General features: G+C 43.4%; 1 protein-coding gene across 10 annotated transcripts in view; it reads left to right on the top strand.

The window, feature by feature from the left end:
- Positions 1–18753, top strand: part of LOC136826278 (cellular tumor antigen p53-like) — an 83184-nt gene that overhangs the window by 23023 nt on the left and 41408 nt on the right. For 7 of the 10 annotated variants that reach the window (XM_067083464.1, XM_067083463.1, XM_067083462.1 and 4 more), the window contains 3 exons: positions 1933–2046; positions 16947–17030; positions 17259–17384. In XM_067083464.1, coding sequence (XP_066939565.1) covers positions 1933–2046; positions 16947–17030; positions 17259–17384 — 324 coding nt within the window. The remainder of the gene's footprint in view (positions 1–1932; positions 2047–16946; positions 17031–17258; positions 17385–18753) is intronic. The other 3 variants (XM_067083467.1, XM_067083466.1, XM_067083468.1) reach the window with 1 other exon arrangement.

Genomic DNA, 18753 nt, shown 5'->3' with positions numbered 1-18753 from the left:
GTCTCAAAAGAACCCAGAAAACGTGAACAAGGGAAGCCCCAACCCTGGACATTCCTCTGAGGCTTAGGAACAGGAGGCTGAGGTGAATTATGGGTTTGCATGGTCAGTGCAACACAAAAACACACAAAAGCACCAATGCACAAGCACACAGAATAAGCACTATTTCCCAACAAGAAAGGCAAACCAAAAGAGAAAAACGGGCAGGTAAATACCATCTTCTGGAAGGATGGGCCACAGCACGTCCTCCTAGCATGCCAGTACAGTAAAGAAGAAACCGATTACATCACAGCACTCTTTGAGTTAAGGGAGGTCAGCTGATGCCTTCTCTCATCCGGTTGGCCTAACCCCATTGCCACCAATACCTTGGTCTACAGTTTTAGATGTTTTTCACTGCTTTCTAGCTGGTGCTAGAAGATTTTATCCTCACAATAAGACCGTACGTTTGTTTTCTATGAAAAATACAAATCAATTAAAAATTTGTCATATAGAAAAATCAGACAAGGTTGTAGTATTTGTTGCTTTCTGAAAGTTTCCCATTGGAATTTTACAAATTACAATAAACAACTGCATGCTGTGTTAAACTCGCCTTAAGTACCGTATCTAGCTGTCTTTCCATGGCTGTGATTCATATGTCAAAATGTGTTATTAGCCATAGCTATATTTTATTTTGCACTTATTTTGCTTGTAATTATTTTAGTATACTCTTTTTATTTTAAAACAATGGTTTTTTATTTGTTCTTTGAGTGTGTCTAATATTTAGTGTGTAAATATGTGTCGACCATCACTAATCCAGCAGTTGCTAATCTGATTAGATCACTAATCCAGCACTAATTTCGGCTAGCGCAATTTCAAATTTCCCAGTTCACTCCAACCTGCCACTACTGTTTGTTGGTGCTCCTTGTGTGCGTAGGCTACGTATATAACCTGTGCACATGATTGCGGTTATTTTTTGGGTTGTAAAAATATATGGGAAAAAGCAGTAAAAATATAAATGAGAATAGCACACAAAATATAGATAAGAAGATCAGTAGTGTAACAACATGAAACAAAACAAGCTGTGGGAAGTTCACCAGCTGAAGTGAATGAATGTTTGCGTGTGTACATACTCTATGCACCCAATTGCATTTATCTTTTGGGTTGTAAGATTAAAAAGTAGAAATTACGGTAAAAATCTAAATGAGAAAAGCGCAAGATATAATAAAAAAAATCGTAAGTGCAACAATAGTGGCCAAAACAAGCTGTAGCAAGTTCAGCGACACCACAGGATAAATGTTTCTGTACGTGGGTACCCTATGCACATGATTGCGTTTATCTTTTGAGCTGTAGAAATAAAAAAGATAAAAAATACAGTAAAGATATTGAAGAGAAAAGCATAGAATATAAAAAAGAATTCCAAGATGAAGATGGGAATCCTGACACCACTTCATTCACCTTTAGACATGTAAATGTGCTTGGTTGCAAAATCCAGCTCTTCACTTTGGAAGCAGTAGTGATAAACTTTCTTGTGTAAGTCATCAGAATTACCTATACCATTTATTTTGCTTGTGCTTCATTAAAATTTCACTTGATTTTCATTTAATGTTCGTTTTTACCTTATTTAACCAACTTGTACAGAAGTTCAGGATATTTTAAATGTCGGATGAGATGTTTTAACTGTTGGGTTAAGTGTATTATAACCTAATCACTCTGTATTCCAGTAAAATCACTAATCCGCACCTGTATGTCCCATTGATACCGGATTTGTGATGGTTGACCTGTACTGCATTTGCTAAACTGATGAAAGATTGTTTCGTATCCATATTTTATCTGGATATTCTATTATTCTGGATAGGTGTATGGGCTGTAACTTGGCCATATTAGACTGTACAGAAAAGAGAGAGAGAGAGAATTGAAAATGATGTTCAACATTGCCCAAATGTTTTCTTTTGACAGCCAAGTGAAGACGAAGGTGGTCACATTAAAGTTTCTGATCCCTTAGACCAGATGATTCAACATTCTTCTGCAGTCATTCCAGTCACTGGTTCACAGCAGTCAAATACATTCCAGGTAGAATAACAGGTGTATTTGTCATAATTTTATAACATGTTGAGTTGTCTTTTTTTTTATTTATTACAGTGAAAAGTCAATTTCATATAAGTAACTTACCAAACCAAATACAGTAATTACTTGGCTATAGCTTTCACTCGCGCTGCAACCCTAAATTCAAAAATTGTGGTAGCGCTTCAATTGCATAGTGTAGGTGCGTGCATAACGACATTCTGCTTTTGCCGCGCATACGAGCAACATCGTCGAGTAGCTACAGCCTTGTTCTACCGTGGTGGGTTTTTTTTTATTATTATTATTATTATTATTATTATTATTATTATTATTATTCTCGCTGGAAGTCGGTGAAGCAGTGTCACTTTTGTGTAGCCTTCAAGCTGCTTCTTTGCTGTTGTCAGTTTGTATTAGTCTTTTGAATTAGTTATGTCTGTTTTGAGTGTTGCTGGTGTTCGCTATTGTAGTGAAGGCAAGTCTAGGCTGACTAAGTTTTGCTATGATGCACATACCATGTGCAGTAATTGTATAGGGCCAGGTATGTTCTAAGGAGAATACTTGTGATGGGGGCAAGGATTGGGATGTGATGAGTGCAAGTATTGGGATGGGAGAAGGTGGAAGGTTCTTGAATCTCACCTTAGTAATCTTGAAAAGAATAGGAAGAGAAAGGCGGCCTCTAGGTCTGCGAATAGGGCTTCTGTTAGCCTAGATTCTTCCCTTAAGCCTAAGTCAGACCTTAGTCTTGCTATTCCTTCTACCCCAGGTAATGGCTTTTCTCCTATTCCCAGCCCTCTTGCTGTCATTCCTCATACTCCTATGCTTAGCTCTGATGCTTCTGACCCTGATGCCATTGCCAACCTTGAATCAATTAGAAGTTGAGCCTAGTAGTGAGTTCAGTGGCTGAAGAAGTTGAGCCTAGTAGTGAGTTGAGTGTCTGAGATAGGGGCATCCCTGAAAGTCCTAATAGACAAAGTTTTGTGAAAAAGTGTCTAGTGAAGTGGAAGTGGAGGAGGTGGCGTCTCGTCCCGCTGGCTGTCCTAGACTAAGGTCACTGTCCCACTCCCCTAACCCTGGGAGAAGACGTACCGTAGGTACAAGGGAAGCTGGTGGGGTTTGCCCACGGGTTGCTGCCTCCTCAGTCGTGCCTGTTGCAAAATCTCAGGTTTTGACAGACGGCCATTGGAAAGCCAAGTCTCTGTATGTGCACCGTTTGTCTCCTAGTTCAGATTCCTATTCTGATCACGGGCACTGCAGGTACTTTCTCGATTCATCACGCCCATTGAAGAGGCATGTGGACGATACTGGTCGGTCTTCTCTGTTGCCTGTTAAGCGGTTCAAGGAGGCTTTTGGCACCCCACAGTCTTTTTGCAGCCACATGTGGATCCCTCAGGCTTTCCCTCGATCTGACTTCCTTCTCATCCATGGGATTTGCTATTAACATTCTCTCCTGGTCCCCTTTTTGTTGAGCACCCACTTCTGGATGCCAAGCACATGAAGCACCACTCCAAGTGCCTGTCGCCTAAGGTCCTGTCTTTTCTCGAGTGCCCAGCACCCACTCCCCAGAGCCCAGTCCCAGTGCGCCCAGCACCAGCTTCCTAGTGCCCAGTGCCACCATCCAAGCACCCAGCGTCAACTCACCTTATGTCTACCTCTCTTGACTTCCAAGCATCCACCTCGGATCAAGATGAGCCTTCTTTGGTGCCCATCAGGCAACAGGTTCCTGAAATCATGAGCTTCCTTAAGAAAGCTCCCACCTCTAAGCCTGCTCAGGATATAGCCCTGTCTTCAATCTCATCAGAGGATGAAGAGGAGATCTACCAAGACCATGCTCATCCTTTAGCATATGCAGCTCTTCTTCTCTACCTGTTGGCGAGTTTTCCGTCTTTTTTCGCTCCAGCTGCCCCAGCCTCACCTGCTTCTTCCTTCCTGATGAGGAGCCTCCTAGACAATAACTCCACGCTCCCAAAGATGGTTTTTTCCACTCGTCTAAGAATGCATTTAAAGAATTGAAGACTGGCTCTCTGCTAAGAGAGAGAGCAAGGTAAGGCTACTTTCGCCCATCCTCCTCCTTGTCTGGTTAACCTTAAGGGACAGGCTAATTATATATCATGCACACCCCCAGACTGGGCAAACTTTAACGTTGGCCTATTTAAAAAAAAAAACATCACTGGAAAGTGGAAGATATGCAAATGCACATGGTGTAAAAAAAAAAATTGGTGTAAGAAAGAAATGCTAAATAATTTTCCCTACCTTCCACAGGAAGTGAAAAGTGACCATTTACAACCCTGCATGGGCTCTCTTTTACAAAACACTTGTAAATTTTACCAAGTTATATATTTTTTTTATAATTTATATTATTTTGTTTTGTAAAATTATATTTATAGCTCACACAATGTCATAGCAGATAAGAACTTCAAAAAAGTAAAAAAAATTTAGTGGTTTTGTTGTAAAATATTTACGTAAATTTACTGAGATCGGGAGATGCAGTAACCTTTTTGGAGGTATACATGCTTTTTTCTAATATTTCTCTGCACCTTTCTTTGCAAAATTACAAGTAGAACTGACATCATAAAAAAGATAACTAAAACCAACAGTAAAGACATCATGGGAGAAAGAGGAGCAAGACATCTCCCATGAAGTTGAGAACAATACTGATCTCCCTGAGACGCCCATTATCTGAGCTGAGCTGTGTCTAAAGTTGCCACCATTCAATTCTGGGCCATTGAAGTGATAGAAACTCTTTCCTGCTCAGTACAGCCAAATCATTTGCCGCGTAGTATTAATACTCATATGAGGATTCCCGTCCATCAAGGGTTTAGAGGAGATAGCTGTCGCATGCTGCTGGCGAAGCTCCATTGTTGGGATATGTTGCCTCTTCCTAAGGGGACTTCTCCAGCCACATCAGTTCTTCTCGTCGTTTGGCTTTCACTTTGACAAAGATTATGTTCATTTTGGCTGAGCTGGACCACCTAGTTAAGAGCCTCTTCAAAGTTTTCGAGGTGTTCAGCTTTCTAGATTGGATGGTAGGAGCCCTCACTAAGAAGATAGGAGACTTCAAGGACTTGGACACTCACTTGCAGTGGACTTGCTCAGTGTGCTGTCATGCATGGACAAAGCCATCAGGGATGGCTCTTCAGAACTCACGACCCTTTTCTCTTTCGGGGTTCTGAAGAAGAGAGAACCTTGGTGCTCCTTCACCGTGAGAGGAGTCACTCAGTCTCAGAAGGTGGCGTTGATATTTTCGCCCGTGGATCTGCTTCACCTTTTCCCTCAGTCAATTGTGGAAGAGATCACTTCAGATGTCCAGAAGAAGTCCACTCAAGACCTCTTATGTCAGTCTTCCAAGCATCCCAAGTTCTTCATCACCATCATTCATACCTAATATGGTCTCTCCACTGCGATAAGCGTCCCTTTTGCGGAAACAAGCCTAAGTTGCAGGCTAGACCCCACTCCAACATCTGGTTCCCAACTAGAACCATCAAGAGGAGCTCTTCCAAAACATTGCCCAAGAAGCGAACAAGAAGTCCTTCATGCCACAGTAGTAGCCAGACTGCCAATTTAGGGAGAAGTGGGATCACAGGGGCAGACCAGTGGATTGTCAAGATTCTGAAGAGGGCTACTTCATCCCTTTCATGGAGAACCCTCCTTTGGTCACCTCTCTTATCATCTTGACAGCCTATTCAGCAGGCTCAGAGAAACATTCGGCCATTTTGAAGGAAGTGTCTTCTCTTCTTCTGAAGAAAGCTATAGAAAAAGTCGAGGACATACATACATAGGGCTTCTGTAATTGTCTGTTTCTAGTCCCTGAAACATTGTGGGGTTGGAGACCAGTCCTAGACGTAAGCGCTCTCAATCACTTTGTAAGGAAGACGAAGTTAAGATGGAAACAAACCAGTCAGTCATGGCATCCATTCACCCGGGTGATTGGATGATAATGCTGGACATTGCCGATGCATACTTCTATATCCCTATCCTTCCAGACTCCAAGAAGTATCTCAGGTTCATCTTCCAGGGTAAAGTCTTCCAGTTTCGGTCCCTTTGCTTCGGCCTTTCCACGGCACCTCAAGTGTTTACTTGAGTCCTCTCCCCCACTCGCCAAATTGCTTCACCTGATTGGCATCAACATGAACATCAGCCTTTACCTGGACAACTGGCTTCTTCAATCTCCTTCGAAGGAGAAGTGCACAAAGGACCTACAGATCGTTCTTTGCCTTACTCAGGAACTAGGAATTCATTTAAATCTTTAAAAGTCCCAGTTAGCCTGACACAGGAGACTCTCTATATGGGGATGATTCTCAACTCTTGACTTGGGTTTTTATACATGAACTTACCTGTTGTTTACATATAGCTGTAATTCTCGATCTCGACAGAAAATTCAAAACTGGCGGTCCCGCTAATATATGGTCAGGTGATACGACTACCCCGCCCTCTACCGGGTACCTGGATCCATTTCCATCAACAACTAATCATATTTTCTCTGTCGGGGCCGGCGACTAGTCGTCTGCTCCTCTTCAGGAAATTCATCGGTGCTTTTTCGTTTCTTCTTTGGTGAAGTACCCACTTTTGTTGACGGTTCTGGCTTGTTTTTTGGCTTTGGTTGAGATTTTTTCTAGTTATGTCTGATTCAGGATCTCAAATTAGATATTATGGGGTTGTAAAACTCGAATGTCTCGGTCTAACATAGACCCTCACTCTTCTTGCTCTAACTGTAGAGGGAAATTGTGCACGAATCTGGATAGATGTGATGAATGTTCGTCTTTGTCTGTGCTTGATTGGCAAAAGTTGGCTAAATATCAGGAAAAATTAAGTAAAGATAGGCACGTAAGGCTTCGCCAGAAGTTCCTCCCAGAGTAGGAGTAGTATTGCCTCTTGTTCTGTTCCTGTTACCCTCCTGTTCCTATTCCTGCCCCGAACCTGTTGTTTCCGAACCCACTACCGTGTCAGACCTTCGGGCAGAATTTGATGGTAAGATTTCGGCTCTTTTCTCTGCGATAGAGAAGATTGGCCAGGATGTGAGTGCGATGTCTAGACATCAAGTGTTGCAGTGATAGTGTTGTGGAGGAGGTGACTGTTCGTCCCCTCGCTCTCCTAGGTCGAGGCCTCTGTCCGGCTCCCAGGGCTCAGGAGAAGACATGCCAAAGCCGAAGGGAGGCGAGTGGGGTTTGCTCACGAGCAGTTGCTCCCTAACAGTCCTGTTGCGGCCCCAGGCTGTTGCAGCTCGCTATAGTAAAAAGCGATGCGGAAGTGTCTTCTTGTGCTTCTGTTTACGTCGAGGAGGAGTTGGAAGCAGTCAGAGTCTAGTAGGCCGCTGAAGAGACGAGAGCTTCCTCTCCAAGTCAAGTTCCTATCAAGAAACTTTCGCACGTTCTCCTCTTCCGTCTTGTAGCTTTTGGGATAGCCCAGAGATCTCTTCTTCTTCAGGCAGTCCGGATGTACGCTCTTCACGGATCGTAGCGGCGCCGGATCCTCCTGTTAGCATGCAAGTAGCGGCTTCCTTCCCGTTGGATCCCAAGTCGCTTTTATGCCTCCGGTTCCCTGGCCCCCTTTCGCAAGAGGACAAATTGGACAAGATTTTGAGACTTTTCGAAGGTTTTAAAGCTCCAGCACTTCAGGTTCCTTCTGCAACTGAGGCTCCGGTCTCTGCTCCCGCCACGCACCTGGAACCGCTTCGCTTGCGCGCCTGGCTCCGCTTCCGATCGCGCCTCTGGCGCCACTTCCGCCCGCACCGGCCGCACTCACGACGCTACTTTGGCGCTTGGCGCTCCAAAACACGCTTTCCAAGGCGCACAATGTTTGCGCTTCTAGCGCTACCGTGGGTTTTTGGCGCCTCTTTGGCTCTCGGATCTTCTAAGGCTCCTGACTCCTCTCAAGCTCATGTTTCGATACGCTTGACGCTGGTCGGGCTCTTGGCGCCTCGGTGACGCTCGGGCGATACTCAAGAGGATAACGCAAGTTTGGCTCCCGGAGACGTTTCTATCCAGCGGTGCTCCAACTGCTTCAGAGATTCTCTCCCAGTTTCCGATGTTTCGAAGTAGATGATGTTCTGTCTGCTCCTACGCCCAACTTTAAGCATCTCTTACAACTTTTTGAAGAACATTTTCAAGAAGACTTTGCTCCAGCTTCCCCTTCGTCTCCGACTCACGCAGTTTGCCAAGGATTTTCAACCTCCTTCCTCTAGATTTCTGAAGCTGGTCCTGTCTGTTTCGCAAAAAGAGCTCTCCAAGGCAAGAAGGATGGTTGAGCAAGAAAAGATCTCAGGGTAAAACATCTTTCTGTTTTCCCCCTCTCAACTGTCTTTAAGTCTCGTTAGTGGTATGAGACTGGGGAAGTCTTTTCCTTGGGAGACTCTGCCTCCTCTCAAGGGGATTTCTCCAGCCTTGTGGATTCTGCCCGTCGCTCAGCTTTTCTTCGTCCAAAGTCGGCTTCGTCTTGAAATTGACCATCTGGTGAAGAGTTCCTATAGGATCTTGGAGATCTTTTCTTTTATTGACTGGTCTATAGGAGCCTTGAGCAGGATAGTGAAAGTCTGTGATCTTCCCCAAGTCTGCTACAGATCTTGATGCTATTTTGGCCTGCCTGGACAAGGCTATCACGGACGGAACGTCAGAAATTGCCTCAGTGACTGCTACCGCATTTTGAAGAAGAGAGCACATTGGATTTCGCTTGTCGCGAGGAGTCTCCAGGAACCAGAAATCTGCTCTTCTTTTGCTCCTTTGCTTAAGGAATCCCTTTTTCCCGCCACGTTAGTTAGGGAAATTTCGAGGCTCTCTCACGAAGTCTACTCAAGACCTACTGGCTCATTCTTGAAAAGACCCAGGTTTTCGACTTCTCCAGTAGTACCCAAGCCTTCTTTCCCTGTATCCTCTAGGCCTTCTCGGGTACTCCTTCTCGGCCCTTTTCCCTCAGTGCTAGGGGAAGAGGAAAATTCTCTTCTCATCCCCAGAAAGCTAGGGGTACCAACCGATGAGTTCAAGGTCCTTCATGCAATGGTCGGAGCCAGACTAAAGTCGTTCTGGCAAGTTTGGGAGGCCAAGGGAGCAGAACCCTGGGTGATCAATGTTCTGAGAGAAGGCTACACCATTCCCTTCTCAGAGAGTCCTCCTTTAAAGTCTTCGCCAGTAGACTTCAACGTATCATCCAGGGACTCAGAGAAACTTGTGGTGTTGGAGGAGGAAGTTACTTCCCTCCTTCAAAAGGGAGCCATAGAAGCAGTCCTCGAACCTTCATCTCCGGGTTCTACAACCGCCTGTTTCTGGTTCCAAAATCGTCAGGAGGATGGAGACCAGTCCTCGACGTAAGCGCCCTGAACAAATTTGTGCTTCAAACACCATTCAAGATGGAAACCACACAGTCGGTTATCAATTCCCTGAAGGAAGGAGACTGGATGGTGTCCCTCGATCTCCAGGACGATACTTTCATGTACCTATCCATCCGAGATCAAGGAAATTCCTACGGTTTGTGTTCAGAGGCAGGGCTTTTCAATTCAGGGCTCTTTTGCTCGGCCTATCAACAGCCCCACAAGTTTTCACAAGGACGATGGCTCCAATTGCGAAAATGGCTTCACTTAGAGGGAATTCACATTTCCCTTTACCTCGACGACTGGCTGATCCGGTCTCCGTCAAAAGGCCAATGCATGAAGGACCTACAAAGGACCCTTTCTCTTACCGACGAATTGGGACTCATAGTAAATCTTCCAAAGTCACAACTCTCTCCATCTCAAGACTTGACTTATTTGGGAGTTCGGATGAACTCAGTTCTTTTTCAGGTTTTTCCGACGTCTCAAAGGATCGAGAAATGCCTGCTGAAAGTGAGATACCTGATGGCAGCCAAGACTTGTTCTGCCAAGGAATGGATGAGCCTTTTAGGCACCCTCTCATCGCTAGAGATGTTCGTCAGTCTGGGGAGGCTACACATGAGACCTCTTCAGTTCTTCCTACAGCAGATCTGGAACAGGAAGAAAGACACGGATTCGTTTGTTTTTCCTCTATCCACTCAAGTAAAGCAAGACCTGTCATGGTGGAACGACAGGAGCAAACTAGATCGAGGTTTGTCACTGAGACAGAGGAACCCAGACCTGATGTTGTTCTCCGGCGCTCAGACGAGGGTTGGGGAGCAACATTGGGGGATCTTCAAGTGTCAGGCAATTGGTCTTCATCCCAACGGGACTGGCACATAAATGCAAAGAGTTGAAGGCAATACATCTAGCCTTGGAACATTTCGTGCTTCTGGTGGAAAACAAAAGATAGTAGTGCACTCGGACAACTCCACAGCTCTGGCGTGCACGTGAAGAAACAAGGAGGCACTCACTCCTTCTCTCTGTTCGAGATCGCAAAGACCTGCTTTTGTGGGCGGCAACCAAGAACATAGAGCTAGTAACTCGCTTCATCCCGGAGCTCTCAACGTAAGAGCGGATATCCTCAGCAGGTCACTCCAGGTCATTCCGACGGAATGGACCCTCCACCAGAAAGTCTGCCAAGGCCTGTGGAAGGTTTGGGGAACTCCCATGCTAGACCTGTTCGCAACGAGGAAAACCGCAGACTACCTCTCTTTTGCTCTCCTGTTCCAGACCCAGAAGCATTAGCGGTGGATGCCATGCTCCTGGACTGGTCGGGTCTCTTCCTTTATGCATTCCCTCCCTTCAGGATGCTGGGAGAAGTCCTGAAAAAGTTTCGAGCACACAAAGGTGTGTCAATGATCCTATAGCTCCATGGTGGCCAGGAAGATCATGGTTTCCAGAGCTACTGGAGAAAGTAGTGGATTGGCCAAGGAGGTTGCCATTCAGACCAGACCTTCTGTGCCAGTTGCACAGCAGAAAGTTCCACAGGAACCCGTCAGATCTAAATCTGACAGGGTTCAGACTCTCGAGCGACTCTACAGGAGGAGAGGCTTCTCTAGAAGAGTGGCGCAGGCAATGGCTAGATCAACCAGGCCCTCGTCTACAAAGGTCTATCAAGCGAAGTGGAAGCGCTTCAGGGAGTGGTGCTCCGAGTCTGGAGTGTCTTCCACTTCTACGACTCTAAGCCAGGTGGCGGATTTTCTTTTGTTTCTGCACAAGGAGAAGAAATTGGCTGTCAGCACGATTAAGGGTATAGGAGTATGCTGGCGGCAGTTTTCAGGAATAGAGGTATAGACCTTTCCTCGGACAAAGATATTGCAGAACTCCTTAAATCCTTTGCTACCACTAAAGGCAAATCTCTTCAAAACCGCATTGGAATTTGGATGTGGTGCTAAAGTGGCTTACCTCCAAATCTTTTGAGCCTTTGAGTTCCTGCTCCGTTAGGAATCTAACTAAGAAAACTCTCTTTCTCTTGGCACTGGCCTCGGCAAAGAGAGTAAGTGAGATTCATGCTCTGGACAAAAGAGTTGGTTTTTGTGCGGATAAGGCTGTAGTTTCCTTCACCTTGGGTTTCCTAGCTAAGAACGAAAACCCTAGTAATCCATGGCCAAGGGAATTTCCCATTCCTAGCCTATCCTCCTTGAGTGGAAGAGAAACGGAGAGACTTCTCTGTCCGGTCAGAGCTTTGAAATTCTATCTGGACAGGACCAGAAGTGTAAGAGGAACTCATGATTTTTTATGGTGCTCAACTAAGAACCCCAAGAACCCTCTATCTAAAAATGGGATTGCTTTCCTTTTGAAAGAACTGATTCAGGAGGCACACAAGGAATTAAGGGATGTGGATTTCCCCTTAGTTAAAGTGAGGCCTCATGAAATTAGGGCTATTGCAACTTCTTTAGCCTTCAAGAAGAACATGGCTTTAAAGGACATTCTAAGTTCAACTTATTGGAGATGTTCGTCTGTTTTTGCCTCGCATTATCTGAGACAGATCCAAACCACATATGAAGACTGCAGTACGTTGGGCCCCTTTATTGCGTCTGACACGGTGATGGGCAAGGAAACCAGAGGCTCTAGATCCTCTCCTTAGTTTCCTTGGGTGCAGAAGTTTCTTTTTGGTCGACTACTAGAGCCTAAGAGGTTAGATGGCCTAGTAGGTCTAATTTTAATAAGTTGGTGTGAGTTTTTTATGGTTGGGTGATATGATGGTGGATGCTTTGAGTACTGCGCCCTGAGCAGGGGCATTATATGCTTTGGTTGATTGTGTCGAAGACGGCTGGGCCAACAGACCTTTCTCCATATAGCAACCTGCGTCTGAGCTACTAGGCCCCGCAGTTGCACTAAGGATAGCAGGTTACAGAGGCAGTAACCGAAAAACAGCTTCCTTAGCAGGTAAGGATCCAAAGTTAAGACGTTTTTTCTTAGCCTGATGATCTCAGGTTTTTTCCATTTAACACTTACAGCTGTCCATGCCCACCGCCTCAATGTGGCAATCAGCTATATGTAAACAACAGGTAAGTTCATGTATAAAAATGACATTTTTATAATAAAATAATTTTATATCATACTTACCTGTTGTTTACATATAAAACATTCCCACCCGCCTCCCGCAAGGGACAAGGGGACATAGAAAATATGATTAGTTGTTGATGGAAATGGATCCAGGTACCCGGTAGAGGGCGGGTAGTCGTATCACCTGACCATATATTAGCGGGACCGCCAGTTTTGAATTTTCTGTCGAGATCGAGAATTACAGCTATATGTAAACAACAGGTAAGTATGATATAAAATCTTATTTTATTATAAAAATGTCATTTTTCTGTCCCCAAAGAGAATCGCCAAGTGCATCCAGACGATCCATAGTTTTCTCGACCTTACGTCATGTTTGGTCCGTCAGTAGATGTCCTTACTAGGGACTCTTTATATCCATCGAGACCTTCATCAAATTAGACAGATTGCACACGAGAGTCCTCCAATTCTACCTAAAAGCCAACTGGGACAGGAAAACACAACCAGACTCCATTGTGTTCCCCATCATTCAGGAAATAAAATCAGACCTCAAGTGGTGGCTGTCCAAAGGAAGACTTTCACAGGGAAAGTCTCTTCGTCCTCCGAGCCCCAACCTAGACTTCTACTCAGATACCTTGGATCTAGGCTGGGAAGCCCTTATGGGAAATCAGGAAGTTTCCGGGATGTGGTCCCAGAAAAATGGAAACTTCATATCAGTATCGGAGTCAAAAGCCATTTATCTAGATCTTCAGTACTTCTCGACCTTGACTTACAACAAGACAGTGGTAGTCCATGTGAACAACACCGCTGAACTGTCATGTATCCGAAAAGGGGGCACTCATTCCTTTTCCCTCTTCCAGGCAGCAAAGGAACCTTTTCTTTGTGCACACCAAAGGCAAGTGACGCTAGTCATTCGATTTATTCAAGGAAAACTACATGTTCTGGTGGACAAACTAAGCCATCGGAAGCAGGTCCTTCCCACCGAGTGGACCCTGGATCACATGGTCTGTATCAAACTTTGGAGACTGTGGGGCAAACCAACTCTAGACCTGTTTGCCACCTCAAGAAACAATCGCCTTCCTCTCTTCTGCTCTCCAGCCCTGGATCCCCTGGCATAGGTGACAGACACCATGCTCCAAGACTGGTCGGGCCTGGATTTGTATGCCTCCCCGCCCTTCAACATGGTGAGGGAAGTGCTGAACAAGTTCTTATCGCACCACATCTCAGTGACCCATGTAGCTCCATTCTGGCCCTTGAAGGAATGGTTCCTGGACCTTGTACGTCTTTTGGTAGGCTTCCCAAGGTTGTTTCCCCAAAGACTGGCCACTCAAACAAACTCATTTCAAGAGACACCACCAAAGGTTGTCCACTCTCGCTCTGACAGGCTTCAGACTGTCAGGAAACTCGTCAGAATGAAAGGTTTTTCTAGAGCAGCTGCTCAAGCTATTGCAAAGTGCAGACGGCAGTCTTCTTACGACATCTACCAATCAGAAGTGGACAGTTTTTCGTCGATGTTGCCTCAGAAATTATGTCTTTGTCTGCTGAGACATCTTTAACCCAAATAGTGGACTTTCTCCTATATCTGAGGACCTCTAGAGGTCTTTCCTCTTCCACCATTAAAGAAGACCGAGCAATGCTTACCTCGGTTTTTAAACACATAGGTGTGGACCTCTCATCAAACCAGGATTTTAATGACCTCATCGAGTCATTTGACGCTTCTAAGCAGAAGAAGGCTGATCTGGTTTCTTGGAACCTAGCTGTTGCGCTGAAGTGGCTCATGGGCCCTCCTTTTTGGATCCCTAAGTTCTGCTTCCCTCAAGAACCTCACTCGGAAGACACTCTCCTTGTAGCTTTAGCGACTGCCAAGCCTGTTAGTGAACTGCAAGCTATTGACAATAGGGTAGGCTTCTCCCAGTGAAATGCAGTGTGCTCTTTCACCTTAGGTTTCCTAGCCAAGAACAAGGATTCTTCCAAGCCCTGCCCTCGTTCCTTCCATATTAGGAGTTTAATGGAAATCCTGGGCCTGGAGGAAGAGGAAAGTGTTCTTTGCCGAGTGAGAGCACTAAGATCAGAGGACCTTCCAGCAACCTCTGGTGTTCTGTCAAGAATCCTTCTCACCCACTTTCGAAGAACGCACTGTTGTTCTCCCTATGGGACCTGATCTCTTAGGCGCATTCTTGGATTTGGGAAGATACTTTGCTTGCGTTGAAAGTGAAAGCGCATGAGGTTCAAGAAGTCGCTACCTCTCTCACTTTACCCTCAAGTGTAATTTATCCCTTTCATCCATTCTTGAGTCGACCTTTTGAAAATGCAGTACCCTCGGGCAATTATCAGTGGTTGGCATGGTATTGGGGGAAGAAGCATAGGAGAGACTGTTTCTCCACCGTCTCTTCACCTTGACATAGGGTGTCGAGTTTTGGGGAGCCCTGTGGTACAGTGGTTTTTTGTCAGTGTAGGTGACAGCATTGTCTAGTTGTTGGATTTATTGGTACTATGCCCAGGGAAGGTCAATTTTTTATGTACGTCTTGTCAGCGATCAGGTCTATCCTCCGCTGCAAGACTCCCACGGACGTAAAGGCGATCCTCAGCTCAACCATCACGCCACTACAAGTTAAGATGAGCGCCAACCAGAGGCAGTATTCACCTGCCTTAGCTCTCTTACCAGCTAAGGAAATGACAAGCATTGTTTCAATGAATGCTAGCCATCCTTTCTATTTCAAAGTCATTATCACACCTGAATGTTTTGAAGTAGAATGTATGTCCATTCATCCCACCTCCCTGACAATGTGGGATTCTGCCAAGTAATTACTTGGTAAGTTACTTATATGAAAATGATATTTTTATAATAAAATTGTTTCATATATACTTGCCAAGTAATTACAGAATCATAGATAGCCCTCCCTCCACCCCTCTCATATGAACATAGGGCACAAGCAGAATGACTCCACCGACGAAGGTCGTGATCCACGCACCTGTGCAGTGGGCAGGGCTCGTCACTTACTCTGCAATTGAAGCGCTGCCATGACTTTTAAATTTAGAGTTGCCACGTTAGCGAAAGCTATATCTTAAGCAATTACATGATAAGTATATATGAAACTTAATTTTATTATAAAAATATAATTTTTGTAATATGTCTGCTTTGATATTGAGTGGTTTTCAGGTTTTTTTTTTTTATTTTATTTATTTTTTTTTTTTTGTAATGACAGTTGAGGCAGTCCATGTAATGCAGCAACAGCAGAAGTGCCATGTGAAAAGAAAGAGTTTATATCATGTAATTGTAAATTTTTAGATGGCATGTAGAATTCCAAAATTAGCAGTTGGATGAAGATTACAAACTGTGAGTACTGGAGAGAACAGAATGACTAGAGACTCTACTGTGCATAACACAAGATGTAGAGTGATGATAGTGGCAGGTATATCAAAAGAATTTGAGGAAAATTTTAAGTCTATTGTTTTTTATTGAAAGGAGGGGATCAAAATATTGTTTTTTATTGAAAGGAGGGGATCAAAAAGGAGTGCAGAAGGGAGAACCTTAGAAGTTGTACAGTACTGTATTATGCAGATGTAGGAAATTGGTCATAGAAATGTTATAACAGATGGAAGAGTGGAATGGAGAGGAGGTCCTTGGGAATCAGTAGAAGCAAAGCATATTAAACCTCAGGGTGACTGGAAGGGAAGCAATGGAAAAATGGTTGATATGAGAAACTGCCATTTGGATGCTATATATATATAGAGTTGCAGGCTTGAGCTGAATGCTACTGTATGTAACAGATGTCACAAGTGATTCCTGGTATTACAGTGTAAGTGGAAGGTTGATATTTCATTACTGTAAATATATGTGTAAGCCTTTGAATAGAGGTTGAAGATTTCTTTTATGATTTATTGTCTATAGGATATGTATTATCTACATCAGATATGGCTGTTCACAAAGAATGTCAAAGAAATATTGAAGAGATATAACAACAAAGTACTAAGATTCATGGCTATATTGCATTGGAAAATGAGATTACAAATGAAGATGTTACTGGGAGATAATTTGAGATTTTAAGAACTAATATTAACAAAAATCATAATTTCCTTAGTTACATTGTCATAGTGTGAATGTCAGACCAGACTGAATGTGGAACTCAAAAAAGATGTTGGAGGTAATCTACAAATAGTACTGTAGTTTGATATCCTGTAAAATAGTTAACTGCTTTTTACAGCTTGTTTTTCATTCCTGTCTGTTTTATAGTGTGGATGTTACTGGACCATTTATTTTTAGAAATGAATTTCTACATGCTTTCAGTAAACTATATTGGTAAACAAACTTTTTTTATTTTATTTTTTTATTCATGTAGTTGGTGGTCCTGACAGCATAATTGTTTGCAGAAATTTTTTCAAGATACAGCATTGTTCTTTGATAATAAAAAATATTAAAAGGCCAGTATCTTTATGTTTTTCCTTACCATTTAGCAAGGTTTTTGAGGTTGAATGTATTAGTGTAATCACTTGAATCTTAAATTTTTGTGTAATCATTAATTTCCCTTTCTTTTTTACCATTGTGGTATCAAATTTCTCTTTCTAGGGTCCGAGGGCTGGTTCAGAAATTTCTGTACCATTATATGCTGTGCCACAAACAACAGCAGTAGTCATGCCTCAACAGCAGCAGGTGTGTTTTTGTTTGGTGGTTTAATGACCATTTACTGATGGATGGCTTTTAGCTCATTTTTGAAAGCAAATTAATATTTTCTTCTTTTATTCTGAGTATATATAAATTTTTATTGAAGTGATATATAGTCAAGCAGAATTACAGTACAATGAGCAGTATATTTATCTTGGTATATTTAATGATCAAATAATCAGCATATTATTTATTTTCCTTAAAACACTTTCTCAGACCTTTACTGTGGCTAAAACTGGAGGAGTGGTTGATGTTCCTGCTTTGACTGACATGGAAGGTGATTATGGTTTCTCAGTTACAATTGAAGAAAAAGAAAGGACAACGAAAAGCCCCATGTGGCTGGTAAGATTTATTTATTTATTTTTTTTTTTTTTTCATCAATTTTTTTTCATACTAGGCTATGAACCATCTGATTTTATATAGATATATCTTTGATGAAAGTCTAATCATTGAAGCTTGGAACAACGACTAGTGGCAGGTAACTCGCCCATTTCCTTGACTGTTGGCATCACTTTCTTTAACAGCACTAGTGAACATGGCCAATGTTGTAGGAGGAGAGTATCCCATTTACCTCAATGTTTATGACTTCGACTTGTACTGTAATATTTTTCTTATTGTTAATGATGGTTTGTGACGCCTGCCTTCTACAGAAAAAGGAAAGAACGTGTTGTGGCCATGGCACGTGTATAAGGGGTGTGTTATCCTTGAATGTTGACCCTTATTAGGTTTGTTCTCTATGCAGAAAAGTAAGAGAGCGCACCTTACTTAAATTACATGTGATTTTAATGTTCATGGTATCCCTTAATGATGATCCTTACTAGATTTGTTCTTTATGCAAAAAACTGAATTGGAGTGCACACCTTCCTTGAATAGTGTGTTATGGTCGCCTTCCTGATGGAAGAAATACAGGTCCAAGAGGAAGAAATTGAACATCTCATTAATGTTTTTGGATGGTAATGCACTGCCATTTTCTCTTGGCTTTTCTATAACAACCTCCATATTGACAATTTAATTTGCTGTTGTCTATTTGTTCCTTCTGCTCATTCTGAGGAGGGAAAGCATGGACCAGATGGGAACCGACCTAACACACTTTGGCCAGGAATGTGGACATTCTGATAGCTGTGCCTGCCATTTCCTGCTTCTCCCCATAGGGTAATGGTGCCTTCAGTGCATCTAACGTGGTGCACTGTAGGCATTACTGAAGTTGTCAACAGCTGTGCTTCAAACATCTGTAGTCAACTTTTGTTGATGGAAGGAGTGATTGGGATCAGGAGGGTGGTTATCAGTTTGTGTTTTTACAAGTTTTTCAGACTCTTTAAGATGGAAGCCCAACAATCTGGTTTGGCTTCCATCAGAGATGGCAACTTCAGGTTCACTGTAGACCTGAAGGGTGCATGTTTCCAGATACCCATTTCCCAGGACTCTTGGGAATTACTCTGTCTGTAACTGGTTAGTGTGTCAATTCAAGGCTCTGATTAAGACTACCAACTGCTTGACAGGTGTTTAAGCAACTGTTAACTTTTGCTTGGCCCAGTACCTCAACAGTTGATCCTTGTTTGTTGCAAGGCATAACTGCTATCGTAGCTGGACTGACTACTCTCATTTTGTTGCTGTTGTAGGATTATGATAAAATACAAGAAGTCAGGTCTTCAGCCCAAGCAGTTGGCAAAGTAACTGGTAAGGGTGATTGATACAGGAGCAAGGAGAGTCT

Source organism: Macrobrachium rosenbergii, chromosome 40 (assembly GCF_040412425.1).
Source record: "Macrobrachium rosenbergii isolate ZJJX-2024 chromosome 40, ASM4041242v1, whole genome shotgun sequence".
NCBI classification, from domain to species: domain Eukaryota; kingdom Metazoa; phylum Arthropoda; class Malacostraca; order Decapoda; family Palaemonidae; genus Macrobrachium; species Macrobrachium rosenbergii.
This window is presented reverse-complemented; position numbering and strand designations above follow the sequence as displayed.